General features: G+C 44.0%; 2 protein-coding genes across 2 annotated transcripts in view; one reads left to right on the top strand and one right to left on the bottom strand.

The window, feature by feature from the left end:
• The window catches only part of LRWD1 (leucine rich repeats and WD repeat domain containing 1), a 44,395-nt gene extending 32,118 nt beyond the window's left edge, over positions 1-12,277 (bottom strand). Inside the window, exons 1-2 of the mRNA XM_082244376.1 lie at positions 12,272-12,277; positions 4,574-4,675 (exon numbers count right to left, since the gene is read on the bottom strand). Coding sequence (XP_082100502.1) covers positions 4,574-4,653 — 80 coding nt within the window. The 5' untranslated portion in view covers positions 4,654-4,675; positions 12,272-12,277. The remainder of the gene's footprint in view (positions 1-4,573; positions 4,676-12,271) is intronic.
• Positions 12,278-12,439: 162 nt separating this feature from the next.
• Positions 12,440-18,041, top strand: ALKBH4 (alkB homolog 4, lysine demethylase). The gene is made up of 3 exons (XM_082248379.1): positions 12,440-12,574; positions 14,904-15,098; positions 17,237-18,041. Exons 1-3 carry the CDS (start codon positions 12,473-12,475, stop codon positions 17,891-17,893), a joined length of 954 nt encoding a protein of 317 aa, XP_082104505.1. The 5' UTR covers positions 12,440-12,472; the 3' UTR covers positions 17,894-18,041.
• Positions 18,042-19,915: the final 1,874 nt, after the last annotated feature.

Raw genomic sequence — 19,915 nt, 5'->3', positions numbered from 1 at the left:
GGGAGGGATGGGATGGGATCAGGCAGAGGTATGGCGGTGGGAGAGATGGGATGAGGCAGAGGTATGGCGGTGGGAGAGATGGGATCAGGCAGAGGTATGGCGGTGGGAGAGGTATGGCGGTGGGAGAGATGGGATCAGGCAGAGGTATGGCGGTGGGAGAGATGGGATCAGGCAGAGGTATGGCGGTGGGAGAGATGGGATCAGGCAGAGGTATGGCGGTGGGAGAGATGGGATCAGGCAGAGGTATGGCGGTGGGAGAGATGGGATCAGGCAGAGGTATGGCAGTGGGAGAGATGGGATGAGGCAGAGGTATGGCGGTGGGAGAGATGGGATGAGGCAGAGGTATGGCGGTGGGAGAGATGGGATGAGGCAGAGGTATGGCGGTGGGAGAGATGGGATGCGGCAGAGGTATGGCAGTGGGAGAGATGGGATGCGGCAGAGGTATGGCAGTGGGAGAGATGGGATGAGGCAGAGGTATGGCGGTGGGAGAGATGGGATGGGATCAGGCAGAGGTATGGCGGTGGGAGAGATGGGATGAGGCAGAGGTATGGCATTGGGAGAGATGGGATGAGGCAGAGGTATGGCATTGGGAGAGATGGGATGAGGCAGAGGTATGGCATGGGATCAGGCAGAGGTATGGCGGTGGGAGAGATGGGATGAGGCAGAGGTATGGCGGTGGGAGAGATGGGATCAGGCAGAGGTATGGCGGTGGGAGAGATGGGATGAGGCAGAGGTATGGCGGTGGGAGAGATGGGATGAGGCAGAGGTATGGCGGTGGGAGAGATGGGATCAGGCAGAGGTATGGCGGTGGGAGAGATGGGATCAGGCAGAGGTATGGCGGTGGGAGAGATGGGATCAGGCAGAGGTATGGCGGTGGGAGAGATGGGATCAGGCAGAGGTATGGCGGTGGGAGAGATGGGATCAGGCAGAGGTATGGCGGTGGGAGAGATGGGATCAGGCAGAGGTATGGCGGTGGGAGAGGTATGGCGGTGGGAGAGATGGGATCAGGCAGAGGTATGGCGGTGGGAGAGATGGGATCAGGCAGAGGTATGGCGGTGGGAGAGATGGGATCAGGCAGAGGTATGGCGGTGGGAGAGATGGGATCAGGCAGAGGTATGGCGGTGGGAGAGATGGGATCAGGCAGAGGTATGGCAGTGGGAGAGATGGGATGAGGCAGAGGTATGGCGGTGGGAGAGATGGGATGAGGCAGAGGTATGGCGGTGGGAGAGATGGGATGCGGCAGAGGTATGGCAGTGGGAGAGATGGGATGAGGCAGAGGTATGGCGGTGGGAGAGATGGGATGAGGCAGAGGTATGGCAGTGGGAGAGATGGGATGAGGCAGAGGTATGGCGGTGGGAGAGATGGGATGGGATGAGGCAGAGGTATGGCAGTGGGAGGGATGGGATGGGATGAGGCAGAGGTATGGCAGTGGGAGGGATGGGATGGGATGAGGCAGAGGTATGGCAGTGGGTGGGATGGGATGGGATGAGGCAGAGGTATGGCAGTGGGAGTCTGTGTTTTTAAATTGTGCTGCTGGCCTGCTGCCATTCTTTCCTTACCTGTTGTTGAGGTCTTGGCTCCTGTCCTGGTCGTGGGTGGTGGTGTTAATGCAGCTCCAGGGCAGGCACTAACTTGACACTGACGACTCCTCCACACTCTGACTCACTTAAGTTCAGACAGTCACTGTCTCAGACTCAGACACACTGTCAGTGTCTGTCTGCGGCAACGGCGACTGCTCACTTCCCGCTTCTTCCTGTGACAACAAGGCAGCATGGGGTCCCCGCCGGCCTCTAGCTCCACCCCCGGCCTTCACTTCACTTCACTTCACAGTCACACGGACGGTCCACCCACCGACTCCACCCCCTCCTGAGCTACGCTGGAGCCTGGATGCCGCTGCGGAGCCGGCTGCCAGCTGAGCAAAGTTTGGAGTGGGGAGTCGGGGATAGCGGCGGGCGGCCAGATTGCCGTAATGCGGGGCCCGGGCAGTCGGGGACAGTGGCGGGGTGGGCGGGCGGCCAGATTGCGGTAATGCGGCGGCGGCCCTCAGACTCCGCGGAATCGGCCGCGGAGAGGCAGGCAACGGCCGGACGGCGGACACTGTCTTCCATTATAGTGCGCCTGGCGCTGGACTCGGAGCGGAGGCCTCGGCGGCCCACCGGGCATATGCCCGCTGTGCCCAATGGTCAGTCCGGCCCTGGTGGATAACATTGATTATCTTATTACAATGACATCGGTAAGTGAGTGGGATATATTAGGCAGAAAGTAAACATGGTCTTGAAGTTGAAAGCAAAAAAAAAAAAAAAAAGGGGAGAAGAGCATTGCAGTTTTTTTGTATGTAATATGTCCACAGCTAAAAGCACCTACAACAGGCAGGTGAGCATCAGAACTGGACTACAGAGCAATGGAAGAAGTGGCCTGCTCTGATTAGTCACCTTTTAATTTACATCATGCTTCTAGCAATCCACGTGTGCTACCTGTGAACGAGATGGCACCAGGATGCAGTATGAGGAGGCGCCAAGCCAACTGAGGCTTTGGGCAATATTCTGATGGGAAACCTTGAGTCCTACCTTTCATGCAGATATTATTTTGACACGTACCACCTACCTACACATTGTTGGTGACCAAGTACACCTCTTTATGGAAATGGTATTCCCTGATGGAAATGGCCTCTTCCAGCAGGATAAAGCACCTTGCCACACTAAAGAAATGGTTCAAGAATGGTTTGAGGAACACAACGAGTTTGAGGTGTTGACTTGGCCTACAATTTCTCTAAATCGCAATTGAATCGAGCATCTGTGCGATGTGCTGGAAAAACAAGTCCAATCCATGGAGGCCCTACTACTGATGGCTAAGTGCCAGGTACCACTGCATACCTTCAAAGGTCTAGTGCAGGGGTCTTCAACCTATGACCCTCCAGTTGTTCAGGAACTACAATTCCCATCATGCCTAGTCTTGTGTGTGAATGTCAGATTTTACAATGCTTCATGGGATGTGTAGTTCCTCAACAGCTGGAGGGCCGTAGTTTGAGGATCCCTGCTCTAGTGACATCCATGCCTTGATGGGTCAGGGCTGTTTTGGCAGAAAAAAGGCAACTAATGCCCCGTACACACGTGCAGATTATCTGAAGACTTTTGTCTTCAGATTTACCTTTTCTATGTAGTGCAAGGGCCTGCCGGATTGCATACAAATTGAAAGTGTTTAGGTTTGACCTCATATTATACGGTTTTGGTAAGTCGCCAGACAAAAGTCTTCAGATAATCTGCACGTGTGTACGGGGCATTACTCATTATTAGCTGGCTGGTCAAAGTCTTGGCTGATTGATGTATTCGCTCTATTGAAATTTCAAAAAAATCCTAGTTTGCTTATTTGTACGTATAGTAACTGTATTATGTATTGTGCACTGTTGTACCAAACTTCTTTCTTAACCGGTTGCCGACCGCCGCAGTATATAGTCGGATAGTATGGATACGTCACTCGCCTGTCACTGACTTGTGAGCCAATTGCGGGGCGGGCGCGCGCCCGCCGCGGCTCGTTCACAGACAAGTCAGTGCGTGTGACACACACTACGATTGCTCCTGTGAAGGGAGAAAGGCGGAGCGGCTAATGTAAACAAGCCGCCCGTCATTCTCCCTGTGTAAAAATGAAGATCAGACGGTTCTACTATGTTCTTTGTTTTTACACCAATAGCAATGTCCCTGCACAGTTAGCACGCCCCTAGGACACACTTAACCCCTCCCTGTCCAATAAAGTTAACCCCTTCCCTGCCAGTGTCATTTTTGCAGTAACAGTGCATATATATAGCACTGATTACTGCAGTAATGTCACTGGTACCCCCAAAAGTGTCAAAAATGTCAGTCAAGGGTCCGATCTGTCCGCCGCAATGTCGCAGTACCGAAAAAAAAACGCAGATCGCCGCCATTACGCGTTAAAAAAAAAAAACACCAAAAATGACAAAAATCTTTCCCTTTGTTAGTAAACGCGATAACTTTTGCGCAAACCAATCAAAATACGCTTTTTGCGATTTTTTTTACGAAACATATGTAGCATAAAACAAATTGGCCGAAAATGTTAAAAAATTTTGATTTTTACATTTTTTTGGGGGGAATTTCATATAAAAAAAATGTGAAAAATATTGTTATTTTTGCAAAATTGATGCTCTTTTTTTGTTTATAGCGCGTGATCAAAAAAAAAAAAAAAAAAAGAAAAATCGCACAGGTGATCAAATACCACCAAAAGAAAGCTCTGTTTGTGGGGGAAAAAAGGACGTCAAATTCGTTTAAGTACAGCGTCACACGACCGCGCAATTGTCTGTTAAAGTCACGCAGTAAAAAAAATCGCATAAAACCCCCTGGTCTTTTAGCAGCCAAATCCTCCGGGGCTTAAGTGGTTAATAAGGAATTCACAGAACAAAAAAAAAAAAAAACATCTTAGATATTTTCTGTACCTGCATTATCTTCAAAGGGATAACACATAAGGAATGTGCATGCAATACAGAGATGTATTAAAACAATTAGATTTTTATGTTGTACTGACACACACACACTTTAAATCACACATTAAGATCTAAACTTACTTGAGTGTCTTCACATTTTTCAAATGGTTGGATTTCGGAAGACCCTTCTTTAATAAGATGTCTGCTGTTAATTTTGTCATTGTGCTTGCCTGCCAGGTTTTCCTAAAGAGAAAAGAGATCTCATTTATCAACCAACTCAGAAGACTTAAAATACAAGCTTTCAAAATGCTGGGTTTCTCTTCCAGATGTGATTCAATACAAGATCTTACAATGGGACTAAACCTACCTGTAAACCTACCTGCAAGAAAGCAGCTTTTTATTGCCAAAGAGAGACACACATGCCTATATCTCTTCTGCAATATTACAAACTTACCTCCCTGCTCACAGTTTTCTAGCGAATGTACAGCGAGCTGCGCATGTGCACGTGTGTGCAAGAATGACTTCTGTGCGCATGCAGGGAAGTTTGTCTTCCCTCGGCCAACCAAGGAGCTGAAAATCCAGCACTTGGGGAGAAGAGGACAGCACCCGGTAAGGGATGTAACCAATGCATTGCTAGAAGGTGGAGGTACATATATTGGGAGAGTTTAGGTCCCCTTTAGGCATTCCTGTATCCATGATAGACAGTCATCCATGCTGGCTATCGATCTGGTTTGATATTGTATTTAAGCAGCCACAGAATCCATGCTGTCAGAATATCCGAAATTGGCTGGGAACAGCAGGGAAGCCATTTGCTCACACTGCTGTCAATCACAGCCAGTGAAGAGGGAGCGGGGGTGGGGCCAAGCCCCAATCTTTATGTCTTATGGACAAACAGAGTGGAGCTCAGGATTGAGCATGCACTAGTGCCCCCAAAGCAAGTGGCTTGCTATGGGGGCAATCAGCAAGCGGGAGGAGCCCAGAGTGCTGGTGAGAGAACCGAGAAGAGGAGGATAGAGGCTGCTCTGTGCAAAACTCTTGCACAGAGCAGGTAAGTATAACAGGGTCTTTTTGTTTTTTTTTAATAATTAAGCCTTTAATATCACTTTAGGAATTACATAATTAGTTAGTCAGATTGAAAAAAAAAAAAGGCACTAGTCCATCTAGTTCAACCAATAAAGAAAAACATAAAAAACAAAAAAAAACAAACAAGCACACAATTAAAACATTTTTGTATACACAATCCTATAGACACAGTTGATCTAAAGAAAGGTACAAAAAATAAAGTATGATCCAATCTCCCCAGTGGGGGGGGGGGGGGGATTCCTTTCTGATCCCCAGTGTGGCAATCAAATATTCCCTGGATTTTTTTTTTTAAACAATTTACAAGCTGGCCAGAGCCAGATCTTGAGGAAGTCTATTCCACATATTCACAGCTCTTACTGTAAAGAAGCCTTTCCATATCAAGCTTAAGGGTCCTTTCACACGGCCGCTCCGTGTGTCCGCAAATCATCCCATCCGTTTGCGGATGATTTTCGAATGGAACAGAACCCTATTTTTTCTTCCGTGTAAAAAACGGAAAGGAAGGAAAATCGGATGTCAGCGGTGTCATCCGCTGACATCCGCAATGCCATAGACTTACATTATTTCCGCATATCATCCGCAAACGGATGGGATGATATGCGGGCACACGGAGCGGATGACAGAAATGTCTGAAAGGACCCTAAATCTCTTTTCCCCCCAGACACAAAGAGTACCTCCTTGTCCTCTTTGATGACCTGAAGGGGAATAACTCAACACCAAATTCACCATATGGACCCCTTATTCATACATAATGATCATATCCCGCCCGTTAATCACCGATTCTCAAGAGAATAAATTAAATTCAGCCAATCTTTCCTCATTGCTGAGCTCCTCCATACCTCTGTTTGGTTGCCCTTTTCCGCAACCCAATATCCTTTTTGTGAACTCGTTCCCAAAACTGAACTGCGTATTCCAGATGAGGTCCTACTAAATATTTGTACAGGGGCAAAATGATATCTCACTCTCTGGAGTCCATGCCCCTCTTCATACAAGAAAGTATTTTTCTCACTTTGGAAACTGCAGCTTGGCATTGCATGCTAATAAAGAGTAACTCCACTTTTCTTAAAAAAACAAACCACTCCTCTCTGGGTAATCTATGTACATCGCCAGGATTTGAACAAACTTTGTTGCACATTTCGGCTGCTGCACCTGAGGGTAATGAGGAAAGTGGATGGGCCTGCATCCCTTTAAACACGATTTCCCTTTGGAAGTATTTCACCAAAAATGACATTTATGCTGCAGGGATCCCCAAAATCTAACTTGTATTGTAGTGTAGACTTCTGGGAAAATCAGTGAGCCAATCACACAAGCAGGAAATGACATATCTGGGGGGAGGGGGGAAGTTTGGTACACCATTTGTGTACAGAACGCCTCCAGGTAGGCATGTTGCATTTTACAGGAAAAAACAGCTGCTGCAGATTGAAAACCAACAAAATGTATGCTTTAATAACATTCAGTTACAATATAACTTGTGTAGCAATTGTATATGCTACATTTTTTTTTTTTTTCCCTCCACAAAAGTGAAGGTACCTTTTAGGCCTATGATCTACCAGAACACTCAGATCCTTCTCTACCATTGATTCCCCCCGTTGTACTCCTCCTAGTATGTATAATGCAGGGATTTGTTTTAGCCCCCAAGTGCATAACTTCAAATTGATCAACTTTAAAATGATAATAAAGTCTCCTTTTTTAGAAAAAAAAAAATACATGTTATACAGTACTTACCTCCTCTGTGCAGTGATTTTGCACAGAGCAGACCGCATCCTCCTCTTCTTGGGTCCTACGTCGGCACTCCTGGCCCCTCCCTCCTGCCGAGTGCCCCCACAGCAAGCAGCTTGCTATGGGGGCACGTGAGCTGAGCTGCTGCTTTCAGACAGACATGGGGCTGGGGCTCACACCCCCCCCCCCCCCCGATTGGCTCACTGGCTGTGACTGACATGACTTATGAGCCAATGGCTCCCGCTGCTGCCAAAAGCCAATCAGGAGTATAAGTCCCCAGAGAGAAAGGCTCTCGTGGACGTTGCTGGATCGAGAGGGAGCTCAGGTAAGTATTAGGGGTGCTGCTGCACACACATTTTTTTTTACCTTTTATATAGAATGCATGAAAAGTAAAAAACGTTGTGCCTGTACAAACATTTTAAATCTCATTTGCCACATAGCCGCCCCAACTAGAAAAACGCAGGTCTCTGCAGATGGTGTGAATGAGGCCTTAGTCAAAAATCAGAAAGCTTTTTAGCCCTAACAGCTACCCAGTACCTAGAACTTGTCTAGGTTTACCCTAGGAGGATCTACAATTTCGAAATTCCTAGGAAAATCTGTACAAAATTCCTCAGAACATGTAGTTTGAAAGACTTATTTGTTTTTAATATTTGATTTTGGAATAAATGACCTTTACCAAATAAAAAGCACATACGGTACACTGTTAGAAATACGTTTGTTTGAGAAAAAAAAAAACCCTCTTGCTCCTTTGAATTTTCTCATCACTGCGGATGAAAATGAATGTTTCGATTTATGATCGAATGTTCCTATTTACTGTTTGGACACTTTTTATTAGAATACTCAACTTACGCTGTATTGTTATACTTCATTGAAAAACTCAATAAAATCTTGGAAGGAAAAAAAAAAAAAGGAAAATGAATGTTGATTTGACCGTATTTGCCGGCGTATAAGACGACCCCCCTAATTTTCAAGTTAAAACATAGGTTTTGGGCTATACTCGCCGTATAAGACTACCCCCCTTCTGAGGCAACCCTATTAATCTCCAAGGTAGGTACCCTAAGTAGGTGTAATCTCTCAACTATCTCTAAGGTAAGTAAGTAGGTGTAATCTCTCAAATATCTCCATGGTAAGTAAGTAGGTGTAATCTCTCAAAGCGCTGGCTGGATGTGCGGGAATACTGTACCGTAGCTTCGGCTACATACAGTATACCGCGCTGAGCCAATCACGGCAAGCGGTGTATTCTATTATTGAATATAAAGCCAGCTCGGATTGGCGGAGTTAGAGAGAGTAGCATCAGCAGCCCGCCTCTCTGACTCTGCCAATCCGAGCTGGCTTTATATTCAATAATAGAATACATCGCTTAACGTGATTGGCTCAGCGTGGTATACTGTATGTAGCCAAAGTTACAGTACACACCGGTACAGTATTCCCGCACATCCAGCCAGCGCTTTTAGAGATTACACCTACTTACCTTGGAGATATTTGATAGATTACAGCTATGTACGGTACTTACCTTGGAGATTAATAGGGTACATACTGGTAAATAGAGTAATAGGGTACATACTGGTACATAGAGTAATAGGGTACATACTGGTAAATAGAGTAATAGGGTACATACTGGTAAATAGAGTAATAGGGTACATACTGGTACATAGAGTAATAGGGTACATACTGGTAAATAGAGTAATAGGGTACATACTGGTACAGTATTCCCGCACATCTAGCCAACGCTTTGAGAGATTACACCTACTTACTTACCATGGAGATATTTGAGAGATTACAGCTACGTACAGTACTTACCTTGGAGACTAATAGGGTACATACTGGTAAATAGAGTAATAGGGTACATACTGGTACAGTATTCCCACACATCCAGCCAGCACTTTCGAGAGATTACACCTACTTACTTACCTTGGAGATTTTTATACCCTGTGTATAAAACGACCCCCCCATTTTTGGGGGGATGTTTTTAACCACTCTGCAACCGCTCACAGTAATACTACTGCGGCAGAGTGGTTCGTTATCGTCCAGCCACGTAGTATAACGTGACTGGACACTCCCCCTTCTGGGCTGCGCTTGCGCGCCGCCGGAGGCTCGCTCCCGCTGTTTTCATTCACAGCGGGAGTCGGGCCAGGGGAGGAGCAGCGGCGATCGCCGCTGCTCTTACCCGATCGTCGGGGATCGAGTCTGGAGATCCGCCCGCTGTGTGTAAACACAGCGGGCGGATCTCCATAGTGACAGGGAGTGACAGATCGGACTGTTCAGCATAGCTGGACATCCGATCTGTCCATGAATCACTCAGTCACCTCCCCCCCTACACGTCAGTAAGCACCAGGCATACATTAACCCCTCCCTCTCCAATAAAATTAACCCCTTCCCTGCCAGTGTCATTTTTACAGTAACAGTGCATATTTATAGCACTGATTACTGCAGTAATGTCACTGGTACCCCCAAAAGTGTCAAAAATGTCAGTCAGGGGTCCGGTCTGTCCGCCGCAATGTCGCAGTCCCGCAAAAAAAAAAAATCGCAGATCGCCGCCATTACGCGTTAAAAAAAAAACACCAAAAATGACAGAAATCTTTCCCTTTGTTAGTAAACGCAATAACTTTTGCGCAAACCAATCAAAATACGCTTATTGCGATTTTTTTTACCAAACATATGTAGCATAAAACAAATTGGCCAAAAATTTTTAAAAAAATTGGTTTTTACATCTTTTTTGGGGGGAATTTCATATAAAAAAATGTTAAAAATATTGTTATTTTTTCAAAATAAACGCTCTTTTTTTGTTTATAGCGCAAAAAGTAAAAATCGCACAGGTGATCAAATACCACCAAAAGAAAGCTCTGTTTGTGGGAAAAAAAGGACGTAAATTTCGTTTGGGTACGGCGTCGCACGACCGCGCAATTGTCAGTTGAAGTCGCACAGCGCCGAATCGCAAAAAGTGGCCTGGACGGAAGACAGCAAAATCCTCCGGTGGTAAAGTGGTTAAGGTTAAAAAGTAGTCTTATACACCGGAAAATACAATGGCTTTTTTTTTTTTTTAGAACATTCCCAAAATATTTTGTTCAAAACGCTACCCATCAATGGCCAGCTTTAACTTGCACTAGCCAGTAGAACACATCTCAGATGAAAAGCTATCTTTAGAAGCGTGCTTGAACTTCTCTGGTGGAATAAACCTTTGGGCTAAAACCACTCTGGTCTTGAAGGGGTTAACAGAAAATGCACTCAGTTTCAGAAGATGTTTAGCATACAGTTACATTGATTTACATGATTGTGCCTCCATAGGGAGTCATGAGACTATAGGTGTAAACATAAACAGGCCTCAGCATTGTCTGCAACTGCAGGGTGTGGAGACACAAATATACAACCATACTCCATAGGGGGGCGCTAGATGATATATGTAAACGAAGAGCTTGGTTCAAATACTGGTATTTTTCACCTCTGTTGATCCTGGTAATACTCTGAGAATTACTATGGGATACAGTCCTGTATTTCTCCCCAGTGTGCCCGTGTCTTGAGCAATCATAGTCTTTATTTTTCTATGTTAAAAGTATATTTTGTTATCTTTATGTGCTATTTGTTTACTACATGCCGCACTCTGATCATCATCATGTGGTCTGTATTCCTATGTATATCATTCCAGGAAGCAGCTGCTCCCTATGCACCCAATAAGATGGTTTTGTATTTCTTTTTTGGGTTTTCTGTCTTAAAAGTTCTTTAAAGCTGCCATTGTGTACAGTTTTTTTTTTAAATCTGATTTTTATTAAAGTATAACTAAATGCAACACTTTTTTTTTGTTTGGGATAGAGTGGAGAAATATTAGAACGCTTGTCAGTTCTTATTGCTGTCTGTGCCCCCATTATTTTTGTCCTGTTTACCATTATCTTTGAACGTGAAAGCAAAGAAAATCCCAAATTTTGGGTTTTCCTCAGAAATGTTAGAGGGGAATCTTACCCTAGTTCTGATGAATCTTCCACTAGTTCTGATGACATGGGGGTCCCCAAGAAATTCCCTTAATTTGCAGGGATTTCCTCTCACTTCCTGTTAGGCTATGAAACAGGAAGTGAAATAAAATCTCTGCATTGGAACACAGATGGTGAACAAAAAACTGACAGTGGTATAACCTTCCCTTACTCCATTCAAAATGAAAAAAAAAAATTGCATATAGTTCTACTTTAAGTTTTTAATTTGAGGATGAAAGGAACTTTGCTGGGAAGTTTTGCCTATAGTTCTACTTTAACCTTGTATGCACCTACAGGAGTGTGGGGGTACCATCATACAGCTATACTCAGATAGGTCCATTCTCGTCATGGGTCCCATAATAATACGTACCTCTTGATATGTGTACATTAATTAGCAGGACCCCCCTAAACTACGTATTGCATCATTCCATTCCATTCCAACTGATCATCATAACATCCACTACTTCAAACTGATATCCGATTTGTACACAATATTGTATTTTCTTCTACTGAAAAATGCCTTTGTGAACATACAGTAAACACCCCACCCACAGGAAGTATCGGGGTACACCAACCTCCCATCAACAATCAGTATTTTACACAACACCTGATAAAGGTTTATGCTGGTACAGATGAACACAATGAGACCACCAATCATAAACAGCAACAATAGTGGTATATAAAATCTAATCGGAATCCAAGACGACATCATCAGTGGTGACACAGTCACACATTGATCATCTCCTGTGGAGTATTTTGGAGACCTGAAAAGTATAAAAATACTATACCATACATAAATATGTGATTATATATAAAAACAAAATGTGTGTTAGATATAAATATTATAAACAGAACATTACCATGTAAACATACAAGAATCTCTGATCACTACAGGACACAAACATAGGGATAAAAACACAAAATATAAAACAGGTCAGCAAATCCATCAGTTATCCTTTTATAAGTTCCATATCATCCTGCAGAGATACAATCATGTACCCTCCAATGTCCCCGATTAGTCTGATGTGTGATCAGTGTATGATGACACACGTGGTTCTATGGTGGTGATCATACTTACTGGGTCCTCCTCTGTGCAGTCTATCCTCCGTACAGCGATCAGCCTCCTCCTCTGTGTCCTCCGTACAATGATCAGCCTCCTCTCTATCACTACTTGCACAACTTACTGTACTTGCACTATCAACATCGCAGCTCCCGCCAGCATGTCGTCACTTCCGAGAGACACCTTTCTCCCGGAAGTGTCGCCGTCCTGTAGCTGCACATGGCTGGAGGTGGTGGTGAGTCTGGCTGTGGGTGTAAAGGGATCCGATCCTGCCTGCTGTGTGAGTCCGCAGACCGGGAGCTGCTCAAGGAGTCACCTCAGGTACTTCCCTGATATTATAACATTGCTCAGTGTGTGGCTCCTCTGGTTTCTATTAGGACCCGGCTGCTCGGTGTGTGGTTGGAAGGAGGACACGGTTGTTAGTACTGTACTTGGTTTACGGGGCTGGGAAACCTGTGCTAGGCTTAAAGTGCTGTAGGAGTACAATGACAACACTAGAGGGCGCTCTCTGTCATGACTGCAATCAGACATCTTACCAATAAACCTTCGCTGTGTATTTATACCCAATCCTCCTCTTTTCTCATTGTCCATGTATTTTGTGTTGTCTTAACGTGTTCTTTTACTTTGTTTCCCATCAGCCTAGTCCATTCGTTCCCAACCAGGGTTCAACCATGGAACTCAAGGGATACACCAGTGGTTGCTAGAGCTTCCTTCAGTAATGAGCAGTTACTACCTGCCAGATAAGATACCACTGACTATGGTGATATTTCATGTTCCCAGTAAGCGGCATTCTTCCCATTGACCATCAGAACAATGGTCCCTTCACCGGCGCAGGGGACCCCTTCTCCCACTGGGCACCGGCGCAGGGGACCCCTTCTCCCACTGGGCACCGGCGCAGGGGTCCCCTGCTCCCACTGGGCACCGGCGCAGGGGACCCCTTCTCCCACTGGGCACCGGCGCAGGGGTCCCCTTCTCCCACTGGGCACCGGCGCAGGGGTCCCCTTCTCCCACTGGGCACCGGCGCAGGGGTCCCCTTCTCCCACTGGGCACCGGCGCAGGGGACCCCTTCTCCCTCTGGGCACCGGCGCAGGGGTCCCCTTCTCCCTCTGGGCACCGGCGCAGGGGTCCCCTTCTCCCACTGGGCACCGGCGCAGGGGACCCCTTCTCCTTCTGGGCACCGGCGCGGGGGACCCCTTCTCCTTCTGGGCACCGGCGCAGGGGACCCCTTCTCCTTCTGGGCACCGGCGCAGGGGACCCCTTCTCCCACTGGGCACCGGCGCAGGGGTCCCCTTCTCCCACTTGGCACCGGCGCAGGGGTCCCCTTCTCCCACTTGGCACCTTCTCCCTCTGGGCACCGGCGCAGGGGCCCCCTTCTCCCTCTGGTCCCCTTCTCCCACTGGGCACCGGCGCAGGGGACCCCTTCTCCCTCTGGGCACCGGTGCAGGGGACCCCTTCTCCCTCTGGGCACCGGCGCAGGGGACCCCTTCTCCCTCTGGGCACCGGCGCAGGGGACCCCTTCTCTCTCTGGGCACCGGCGCAGGGGTCCCCTTCTTCCACTGTGTATTACAGCTGAAACTACAAGTTGCAGCCAGAGATGGGGCACACTTCATTACAGGTACTTTATTTTTACTGTACAAATGTAGAAAAATAGTTTTGTTTCAGCTTTAAGCAAATAATGAAAAGGGTATTTAGAAGATGCAAAAATATGACTAATTGTGAAACCTTATGAACGTCCTAAATAATCTTCAAAGCTTGCATTGTAAATAAGACCGTGGGTTGTTGTTTTGTTTTAAATATTTGTAATATACATGTTGGTTTAGGACCCTCTCACACTTGTGTGACTTGTCCTGTGATTTGTGGTTGCAAAGTCCCATGACAAGTCGTACTCCATGATTTCCAATGAGTACCGTTAATATCTGTACAACTTCAAGACGCAACGACTTCAAAGTAGTCCCTTCACTACTTTGGGCCGATTGTAATGCGTTTTGAGGTCCATAGGCATTCCTTCAAGTCCAGTCAAAATCGCAGTAAAATCACACTACTTTTAGGTCGCATAAGTGTGAAAGGGGCCTTAATGTGGGGGGAGATACACAGGTATAATGGAAATTTGACAGTGTGGTGTGTCAAAACACTCACCAGATAGCGAATAACATGCAGCATTCAATTATAAACATCTGAACCCAGAATTGTGAGCGAATCATGATCTTTATTCTAAGCAAAAAAAAGTGATACTCATTTTATCCAGTTTTTTTAAGCTCTTAAATTGTGTGTATGTATGTAATATAATCTAGCTATTCTCCTCTCTGTTTTGCTACTATTAAGCCCCAATAGGGGGTGAAATGTGTTAGAGGTAAAAGCTGGTGAGTGTCTGTACTTGTGCTGCACAATAAAGTTGATTTTGCTCTTTTGAAAGCGGTGTACAGCTCCAGAATTTGGTTTCATATGACTTGTTGCATCTTTGAATGCACGGTGTGAGAAGCTCACAGTATGCAGGGAAAGTAGAGTAAGCTATTTTAGTACAGGATAGGAGCATTTACTACTGTGTAAGACTGAAGGTAAGAGTGAGCTTCAATTTTAATTACATTTGATCCCGTGTATACCTTTTTGGTAAAAAAAAAAAAAAAAATATTTTTTTAATATTATTTTGCAGACAAAATCCTTTATCTACATCCCAAAAAAAGGCATAGCTGTTGGAGTAGAAAACACCGACTCGGCTGGCTGGTGGTTCCTGTTCCCAGGAGTGTGTTTGATAGAAGATTTTGTAACAGAAGATGAGGAACGCGAGATGGTACACACCATGGACCTGGATGAGTGGAGACTCTCACAGTCTGGTCGCAGAAAACAAGTACGTTAATACCACTGTTCATAACGAGTGACACAAGCCATATTGTTGCCCATAACATTCATACCTGAACATATTTTTTGTGTGGAGGGTATAGGGGAAAACATTCATAAGGATACTATTCTTACAGTTCTATGCAGGAATGGTCAGACAAAATGCTAACCTAGAGTCAGAAAATATTCTGTCCTATTGGTAAACTCGGGTAAACAGCGGTCGCTCACTTGAATTTTATAACATGGCGGCCTTTTGGCAAAGACCCTTTCATAGAACTATAGAGGAAGATCAGCTGATCCCAAGTTTACAAATAAGAGGGGGAACAGAAATGTTTTAGTTGTACCGCCATGTTAGTCATGTTTTGGGTGTACTAACATGGTGGTAAATCTAAAACATTTCTGATTCCCCATCCTATTGGTAAACTCAGGACCAGCTGATCTTCCTGTATAGTTCTATGAAAAGGTCTTTGCCCACAGGCCGCCATGTTGTAATAAAACTCCAGTGAGCAGCCGCTGTTTACCCAAGTTTATCAGTAGGACAGGGAATCAGAAATGCTTTAGGTGTATCAACATGGCAGTGTTTCGACCCGTGTTTGACCTCAGGCCAGCTGACCGTGACTCCGCCACACTGGAAGTGATGTAATTGGAGATTTTAATGAGTTGGCTATATCAACAGAACACTGGCGTTCCTGGCCCCTCCCTCATGTCGAGTGCTCCCATAGCAAGCAGCTTGCTTGTGTCCATTCAGACACAGAGCCACGGCTCATATCTCTCTCTCTGTCTCTCTCCCTTTTCCCTTTTCCTTTTTCTTTTTTCTTTTTTTTTTCTTTTTTCTTTTTTTTTCTTTTTTCTTCTTTTTTCTTTTTTTTCTTTTTTCTTTTTTTTTCTTTTTCTCTTTCTTTCTCTTTTTCTTTTTCCTTTTTTTTTCTTTTTCTCTTTCTTTCTCTTTTTCTCTTTCTTTCTCTTTTTCTTTCTCTTTTTCTTTTTCTTTCTCTTTTTCTTTTCCTTTCTCTTTCTCTCTTTTTCTTTCTCTCCTTTTCTTTCTCTTTCTCTCTTTTTCTTTCTCCAGCTTGGAATAAAATGTAATAATGCTCTTGCTATAAGTGTAGACTATTTGCATACGTCCTGAAGCCATGGTGAAAAACTCCTAGAGATGGTGCTCCCCTGTCCTGCATTGTTGCTGAGATGCTCCCAGTTGTTGATGTGCACCCCAACCATCGGAGGAGCAAGCTCTCTCCCTGATACAAAACCCTGTGTCTGAACTTCTTCTCTCCCCTGTTGCAGAAGCTGTGATTTTAACGCGGTTTCAACAGGGGGAACGCCATCTCTGGAAGTTTTCAGCATGACTTTAGGAGGTACACAAATGGCCTACATCTATAGTAAGGGCATTTTACGGCTTTAGAGAGGGTTCACACATCAGTGGTCTGATTCAGCGATACGATTTTATTCTGAAGTTTCCAAAGCTCTCTCTGTCTTCCCCTCTGCACAAGTCAAGTGAGGAAAAAAAACGCAGGCAAAATAAGTTCAATGTTGCACAGGACCCTTTCTCCAAATCGCACTGTGATTAAACTGCATCTAGATGAATGCCCTCAGTAGGAACACATTCTTTTTTACTTGTAATGCAAATTCACAAAAACACATCAGAAAATGCACGTGTGAATTGGAGCTTAGTCAAAGCTATATAGTTTGTTTTGATCTACAGATGCCCCTTTTTTGGCATAGGAAGTTTTTTGGTAAAGTTGAATTAACCCTTTAAATGAACTATTCATCATTGGAAGCAAATAACAGGTAGCAGCAGATTCAAGGTGGGGGGTTTTGATTGTGAGATTGTTTTTTTTTAGCCGTTATTGATCAAACTATCACAGAACCAAAACTGAAAACTAGCCTAGTAATAAAGGGGTATGTACAGGCAAGCGCTCTTTATCAAGCAGTTGTCTCTTTCTAGATAATGTTGTTGGATGGCTGCAGGGAAAGGGGGGGGTTTTGTCCGACCTCATAGGGACATAGGAAAAACTACTAACTGTACTTTGTCCCCTAGGTGCTGAATACTAAAGAAAAAATTAGAGTGAGACTTCTTTAAATAGAGTTTTTTGAGAAACTGTAAAAATGTTATTTGTGACCTTTTATTTACCTATTATCGTTATGCAGGATTTTGGTCCAAAGGTGAACTTTAAGAAGCAGAAGATAAAGGTTGGCAGTTTCACTGGTCTTCCTAACTTCAGCAAAGTCCTATGGGAACGCATGAAGGCACACACTGTGCTAGAAGGGTTTCTGCCCGTAGAACAGTGCAATCTAGATTATAACTCTGACAGAGGATCTGCTATTGATCCTCACTTTGATGACTCTTGGCTGTGGGGTGAAAGACTGGTTAGTCTCAATCTTCTTTCAGATACAGTGCTTACTATGACAAACTCTTCCACAGATATACTGCAGCTCTTCTCTTCTGCAAATCTAAGTGGTGAGCCAAATGAAAGCCCTAAATTCAATGGTAAATACAGCAGTCATCTGAATAATTCACAGTGTGCCCTTCAGGACTCTGCACCACATTGTGGAACACAGACTGCTCTAGTTCCTTGCTCTGAAGTGGAAGTAGCCATATGTTTACCAAGAAGATCCCTGGTAGTTATATATGGAAAGGCACGGTATAGTTGGAAACATGCTATTCACAGACAACACATCAAGCAGCGCAGAGTTTGCAGCACTTTTAGAGAATTATCAGCAGAGTTCATGCCTGGTGGTACTCAGGAGAAGCTGGGACAGATGCTGCTGGAGATAGCCCTTGGTTTCCAGGGACAATCTGTTTAAGGAAGATTGTCATTAGTAGTCTACTTATTCATTACCTGTTTTAAGTTATTTTGTATATTCTTTTAATTCATTCAATTCAGAAGATAGTTTTATATCGGATTGTTTTAAAATTACTGATGCGCTATTAATAAAAACAGATGTAATTTTCTATCAGTGCATTTTGTTTTTATTGAGCAAAAACTACTTAATTTTTTATAGCCCTCCCCATAATTTAAAATAATGTATAAAACCACTATATGTTTACTTTATTGTAAGGCCATAAAATACATCATCAATCAACAGTAGGGTGATACAAAACCACAATATAATCAGTTAATGTAATTAAACCATCTTTCAAACAAAAATGAGTAAACCTAAATAAATGTCCGTAATGTGAAATTTTTATAATCTTCTTAAAGAAAGTTCCCTCAAATTAGTGCTCTACCACAGTGTGCAAGAAATGCACACTCACCAACCATAAGGACCTCAAAGAAATGGATTAGTAATGGATATACTGCTTATGCCTCGTACACACGCATTGAATATTGGCCGGGAATTTTCGGCCAACGTCCGATCGGCCGATTTTCGGCTTGTTAGTATGATGCTTTCGACAACCGACTCCGACTTTTCGGCCGAAAAAAAATCTGGTGTGCAGACTATAAAATTTTTGTTGGCCGTGACACAATGGCCGATTTTCCGTCAGTCAGTACAGATTTCGGCAGACAAAAATCCGATGAGCAAGACTGGGCATGCTCAGAGATGAAAAAACACACGGAAAGTAAACCAGCTCATGACATCACTTCTGAAGTTTATTTTTGTTGGCCGAGAAAATTTGTGTGCAGTCTAGAGCACATTCCAACCAACAAAACACAACTCTGGACAAAAGTCGGACGATCTGTCGGCCGATTATCGTTGCATGTGTACGAGGCATAAGATCATATTCCAGATTTCCAGCTCACAATATCCACAGCTACTAGATCACTTGGCTGTTATTCTCAATGGCATCAAGAGCCCAAAAAGATAATAGATAATAATAGTACAGTATGTTTATCAATGTTGAAAAAGTATAAGTATAAAATAAAATACACTCACATTTTTTGGTGCTGTTGTCAGCACCAACATAAACTGCCCAAAAGTTCCTCCACACTCGCCGCTCATCCCGATACGTCGTGCGTTCCAGCACCCCGAAAATTACCCTGAGACCCAAAAGGAAGGAACACCACTGGCTGCTGCACAGCTTATATTTATATTATATTATATTATATTATATATATATATATATATATATATATATATATACATACACACACACACACTTTTTAACCATTAAAAAATAAGCATACTGCACTGTTACAATCTATTATCAAGTGATCTGGTAGCTGTGGATATTGTGAGCTGAAAAACTGGAATATGTTCTAAGCAAAATATCCATTACTGTTCCATTTGTTTAAGGTGCTTAAATCCTTATGGTTGGTGAGTATGCAGTTCATATACACTGTGGTGGAGCACTTATTTGAGATCTTTGGAATACTGCACATCTTTGAACATGGTGATTGGAGGACTTTCTTTAAGAAGATTATTATAAAAAAAATTCACATTATGTACATTTACATAATAGTTTTAGTTTTGTTTAAAAAATGGTTTGATGACAGTTGATTTATACTGTGGTTTTGTAGCACCTTACTTTTGATTGATGGTACTTTTTCATTTTCTAAGTGGTTTATTCACTTAAAGGGATAGCTGCACATTTGTTTTTTGCCATATTTATCACATTGATTTCATAAAATACATTGGGGACCTCAATGAATGCAGTTGCAATATGAGAATGTATGCAACCCAATTGCAGTTCTTTTCTACCTTTTTACATTTGAAGGCGTCCTCCGCAAAAAGTTTTTTATTTTAGGTAAAGTATTCCTAAATGGTTAATCACTTGTTAATGTGTTTTCCTCAATAGACGACTGCAAGTGCATCAGCTGAATAATAATGAAAAAGTCACTCCTCTTCAGATTACTGTATCGCTGCAGACAACAGCACACATCATTT

This window comes from Pelophylax lessonae (assembly GCF_965119305.1).
Source record: "Pelophylax lessonae genome assembly, chromosome: 2".
NCBI classification, from domain to species: domain Eukaryota; kingdom Metazoa; phylum Chordata; class Amphibia; order Anura; family Ranidae; genus Pelophylax; species Pelophylax lessonae.
This window is presented reverse-complemented; position numbering and strand designations above follow the sequence as displayed.